This window comes from Nelumbo nucifera, chromosome 2 (assembly GCF_055504915.1).
Source record: "Nelumbo nucifera cultivar China Antique chromosome 2, China Antique-T2T, whole genome shotgun sequence".
NCBI lineage: Eukaryota > Viridiplantae > Streptophyta > Magnoliopsida > Proteales > Nelumbonaceae > Nelumbo > Nelumbo nucifera.
This window is the reverse complement of record NC_142650.1, coordinates 74,897,130-74,903,129: the sequence shown is the minus strand read 5'-3', so window position 1 is coordinate 74,903,129 and position 6,000 is coordinate 74,897,130. Positions and strand designations below refer to the sequence as shown.

At 38.0% G+C, this 6,000-nt stretch overlaps 1 protein-coding gene across 2 annotated transcripts in view; it reads right to left on the bottom strand.

Annotated features, from left to right (window-relative positions):
• Positions 1-4,053: 4,053 nt before the first annotated feature.
• LOC104604181 (uncharacterized) overlaps positions 4,054-6,000 on the bottom strand; it is a 47,660-nt gene continuing 45,713 nt past the window's right edge. Inside the window, exons 8-10 of one of the 2 annotated variants that reach the window (XM_019198891.2) lie at positions 4,831-4,909; positions 4,615-4,718; positions 4,054-4,485 (exon numbers count right to left, since the gene is read on the bottom strand). In XM_019198891.2, coding sequence (XP_019054436.1) covers positions 4,641-4,718; positions 4,831-4,909 — 157 coding nt within the window. In that variant the 3' untranslated portion in view covers positions 4,054-4,485; positions 4,615-4,640. The other variant, XM_010268448.3, reaches the window with a different exon arrangement.

Here is a 6,000-nt window from a genome sequence, read left to right as displayed (position 1 = left end):
GACCTATGGCATTGATTACTTAGAGACCTTTGCGCCAGTTGCAAAGATGACATCCGTTCGGATACTTCTTTCTCTTGTTGCCTCATACTCTTGGCCTTTGTTTCAACTTGATGTGAAGAATGCTTTCCTAAATGGGGATCTGCAAGAAGTGTATATGGATCTTCCTGCTGGTTTTACAATGATACTGAAAATGGAAATGTATGCAGGCTTAAGAAGTCACTTTATGGCTTGAAACAATCTCCTAGAGCATGGTTTGACAGATTCAGATAGGCCTTGATTGCTTTTGGCTACACTCAGACTCAATCCAATCACACCTTGTTTGTGAAGCGAAGGGGATCTTTGGTGTCAGTCCTAATTGCTTATGTGGATGGTATTGTTGTCACCGGGATTGATCTGAGTGAGATTGATGGTCTAAAAAAGAACCTACATAAAGAATTTGAAATTAAGGATCTTGGAGAACTAAAATACTTCTTAGGCATTGAAGTTGCAAGATCAAAACATGGAATTTTTATCTCACAAATGAAGTATGTCTTGGATCTTCTTCAAGAAACATGGAAGCTTGGAACAAAAGCAATCAGCACCCCTATTGATCAGAACCATAAAATCAATGCATCAGAAGGTGAACCAGTAAAGGACATTGGGTGATATCAGAGACTTGTGGGTCGGCTGCTATACTTGTGTATGACAAGACCAGACATCTCCCATGCAGTAAGTATAGTAAGTCAATACATGCATGCTCCACGAGTCCAACATTGGGAGGCAGTTGACAGGATTCTTGCTTATCTGAAGGGACACCCAGGCAAAGGCATATTGTTTACTGATCATGGACAGTTGAAACTAGAGGCTTATATAAATGCAAATTGGGCAAGATGCCTTGATGACAGGAGATCAACCTCAGGAGTGTGCACCCTAGTTGGGGGTAACCTTGTCTCATGGAAGAGTAAGAAACAAACAGTGGTGGCAAGATCAAGTGCTGAAGCCAAATACAGGGCCATGGCACATGGAGTTTCAGAACTTCTCAAGATCCGTTCCCTATTAGAAGAAATTGGTGTACAGGCAAAAGAACCTATGATGCTATACTGTGATAACCAGGCAGCAATTAACATTGCCCATAACCCAGTCCAGCATGACCGAACTAAGCACATTGAAGTGGATAGACATTTTATCAGAGAAAGGGTAACTTCTAACCCAGTCCAGCATGACCGAACTAAGCACATTGAAGTGGATAGACATTTTATCAGAGAAAGGGTAACTTCTGGAAAAGTTTGTCTTCCATACATTGCTTCTGATCTGCAGCTCGCTAATGTTCTCACGAAAGGTGTTGCAAAGAACAAGCTGGAGCATGATCTACGTAAGTTGGGAATGTGTGACATTTACTCCCAACTTGAGGGGGAGTGTTGAGTTGGTCCGATTTGTTTTTATTTAGTTAGGAAGTTGTTGGGCTTTAGGCCCATTAGTTTATCTTTTTTTAAGTTGTGACTGTTTAGCTTTTAGTAGTCGCCCTACTAAGGGAATCCTTGTAATATCTCATCTTTTTAAGTTAAGTATAAATATAATGAGAGGGGGGCGGCTATGGTGGATTTCACAATCCTGGTTGACTTCCTACTCTCTTCTTCTCCTTTCTTCTCTATTGCTGAAATCTTCATCTTCCCCCTCTTTCCTTCACAAGAAACTCGACTAAATCTTCAATTAGTGATCTCTACTTAACTAAATCACACACTAATTCTGTGATGTGAGACCAACAACTCTAACACCAAATGATGTAGAACCAAATAACTCCAATACCAAATAATCTAAGATGGCAATGACCATAGTGTAAAAATAGGAAGATATTGATCAGTTAGAATAGGTTTTAGGAAAGATTCAAGGACCCAGACACAAAAAGGGATATAGAAGGTTCTAGCCTTCTAAGAATTATAGATTCTCTATAGGATGGTGGAAAATGAGAATAAATAAACTAGGTGTAGAAATAAAATTTTAATGAAACATCATAAAAATGTTTAGAATGATGGATTCCATAGGGTGATTTAATTTTAAAGCCTTCTAAGTAGCTTTTCTATAAAAGGACAAAAATCCTCTGATGCAAGGTTCAAAGTTTTGATATGTATTGGACCGTATCGGCTGATATGTATCATATCAGGGGCTTTCCGATATGCCCCTACAGTGGGTGTTTCGGGTCAGACCATGGTTCAAGGGGTAGACGGGACCTTAAATTGACCCCTCTGAACCAGATTGAGAAAAAAAAAAAACTAGAAAGAAAATGGAGAAGCAATCCTTGATACAGGCCGATATGCCCCTATCGACATATCAACCTGTATCGATATTTTGAACCTTGCTCTCATGAAAGAAATAGCCAAAATTCCCAAAACTAAGGTGTTGAATTATAATTTGTAGGATGAAGGATGATTAAGAACTATGTGGGAACCCAAATATAAAAGCAAGTAGAGACTATTTGGGTACAAAAGGATGAAAATGACTAAAATGAAGAAATTCAAAACTTTGATATAAACTAAAGAAAGCATACCTTTTATCAATTTTGATTCTTAGTATGTAAAAGAAAAATCAGTTTCAATTCTTCAGAGTTGTTGAATGAACTCTTTTGACGAAGAATTGTAAATTATTGACAGTCATAGTGGCTTCTAATAAAATTAGAAAGAAGATGTTATTCAATGGGGAACCTAGAATCACTATAAGGTTTATGAGAGTAACTTACCATAAGTAATAACAAAAGGTCATTATCCAATCTTAGTCGCAACTATCTGGGATCCTAGGAGGGGTGGACTGGACACAAAACAAACCTTTGTGCCTTTGTCGTTTTACTTTTTTATTATTTTATTTGTACACAAACAGGACACTCACAGGATTGTATGTGCACATACTTCTTGGGTTAACATTTTACCCTTACCCAATGTTGGTCCAAATTATCTAGGGCAGGGTTCAAAGTTATAATACGTATCTAGCCGTATCGACCGATACGTATCAAATCGGGGGCTTCTCGATATGCCCCTACAGTAGGTGTTTCAGGTCAGACCATGGTTCAAGGGGTAGACGGGCCTTAAACCGACCCCTCTGAACCAGATTGAAAAAAAAAAAAACTAGAAAAAAAATGGAGAAGTGAGCCTCGACACAGGCCGATATGCCCCTACCGGCACATTGGCCTGTACCAATATTTTGAACCTTGATCTGGGGTCTTGGGAGGGGTAGACTAGATAGATTTTGCACAAAGTGGCCACTTTCAGACTTTTACCTGTGTTCTCACGCTTGCCAGCCTGAGATTTTACCATTACACCAAGCACAGACCCCTATTTAGGGAACAATACGACAGATTTGAATTTTCTTAAAATTCTATCTACCTAATTTGATATGCTCTTCATAAGAGACAACCCCCTTGCTCAAGAATGATTCCCACAAAGAACCCTAAATAATTTGTTCAATTAATCAGGTGAAACTCTAGCTTCCACAAGTGCAGAAACTTTCATACCTGTCCAATTGAACCTTATTTAAAGCTAGGCTATAGGTGTCAGAACCCTTATCTTTGGCTCCTAGATCAATTGCCCTAAGCTCTTGAAACTTCAAATAACTGATCAAAATACGTGTACTCTATGAAAATACAAAAAGATGAAATTCATAAAACTACATATCTCAAACTATTTGTTATGATAAAAACTAAACCCTCAAACTCCTATAAGAATACTAACCGTCAACTCATTCAGCCTAGTAAAGCCCTAGTTTTGACCTGACCTGTGACTTCATCACTTCAATAGAAAGACTTCCATTGAAACTTTCAAAACCCCCACCAATATCATCTAGGAAATCAAGAGCTTTCTGCTCAGCTGAAACTAGCGATACCTGTTAAACTCTAGCTTAAGTGCAGAAACTTTCTACAGTGTTCACATTCAAATTGAACCTTATTAAAAGCTAGGCTACATGTGTCACAGCCCTTATCCTTGGCTCCTAGATCAATCGCCCTAAGCTCTTGAATCGTCCAAAACATCTGTAAGCTTAAATTTGGCAAAGTAACTTTTTCATGAAGTTCCTAAAATACTGTTTTGAATTAATAGATTTAAACATTATTTAATTAACTACAAACACAAAAAGATGAAATTCTTAAAACTCCATATCTCAAACTATTTATTACGATAACAACTAAACACTAAAACTCCAATAAGAATACTAACCATAAACTCTTTCAGCCCACTAAGCCCTAGTTTTAACCTGACTTCTGACTTCATCACCTCAATAGAAATACTGTCTACTTCCATTGAAACTTTCAAAACCTCACCAATATCCTCTAGACAGCCACAAACTTTCTCTTGGCAACCCCCCGCCCGCCAAAAAAAAAAATCATAGAGAACCTACTCCCAGAATAAAGTAACAAAAGAGTTTAAAAGAATGCTCAAAAAACAGAAAGCCATGTTGTAAAGGAGGGCCTTCAACTTGGTACCAAAATGGAAATGATCGAATCATCGAAGAGCCAAATGTGAACTGGAAGCAAAATGAACTAAAATTAAACTGGAAGGGAAAATTACTTCACTGCAAAACTAAAACTTTATCTATGTCAATATTGCCTATAAGTTTGGCGTCAAGAGAAAATAAGCTGCCAAGAAGACTTACAAGAAACCACTAAAAAGGCAAAAGAATCATGCCCAAAGCAGTGTAACCACAAAGAAAAGTAGAAGAGCCAGAATAAAACAGAGACTCACGATTGCCATAAATGCCTGGAGTGGAAACAGAAAGGAGAAAAGTAAGGTAGTTTTAAACCTACAGTTGATAAGACAAATGTAGGTATTTCTTTTATATATAAATGGGGAGATTTGGGATTCAGATTACCTTTCCTTGAGATTCAAACTTGAACGTTACGGTGAACCATGACAATCCTTTATCGACAAAAGGAGCAAGAGCAAGGGCCCTGCACAAGAAGCATGTCTTAAAATAAGTGGACAGAAGGCATTATATAGACATACACCATCAATTGCAAACAAGACATGTAAACTTGTCATTAGACTTGTTCATGGACCGGGCGGGCTCAGCTTTTGACAAAATATGAATGGGCCTAACCTGAAGCCCAAGCCCAGAATTGTGTAAAGCCAAGCCTGAGGCCTGGCCTATAAAAAGATCCTACTTGTCATTTCCAATACAGATTGATTTTTGGAATGCAGAATACTTGGAAAACTTGATCAGATTAGGGTTTTTAATCTAAAGAGAACCTGTAAATGGTTGATGAATACCAGTACCAAGACAGAAGAAAGAATGAGAAGAGAATCCTCTTAACGATGTGTGTGTGCAGCCCCATTCTTTATTATACACAATGACAAAAACACCCCTACCAACTACTAATGAGTGTACAAGTGAGACATAAAAAAGAAAAACACTAGTATGACACATCAGTATAAACAAATAAACAAAGAAATAAACATAGAAAGAACTTCATAACATTCCCCCTCCAACTGAGCATAGATATTAATTCTGCCCAGTTTGCATTACATAATGCCACAACCAAGATTTAGGGACTCCTTTTGAGTATATCTACTAATAAAAAAGCAATGAATGGAAGGTACACTTCACTAAAAATTACTCTCTTTTAGTGTTTGTCAACTTCAATATGCTTCATTCTATGTTGAATTGGATTATAGGCAGACGTAGATCCCACCTAAAATAATCTGAAATAAAATAGAAAATAGAAGGAAAGAAGAAGAAGAAGATGGAAGAGTGAGAAACAATGGAGAAAGAAGATGGAAGAAAAGGAAAGGAGGAAGAGGCACAATTATATGTATACCCTTAATAGGGCGGCAAGTAGATCTGTTCATGGGCCGGGCACGGGCTTGGCTTTTGCCAAAATTTGAATGGGGCTCAGCCCGAAGCCCGGCCCGTGAACAGGTCTACCAGCCAGCACTAAAAACAGTAATAACAGAAAGAAAACAGGCCCACTAACTAAGAAATACATGGACCAAAATAAATAAAATAATAATGTCCTATGGCTCATTCTGCCATCATCTCTCC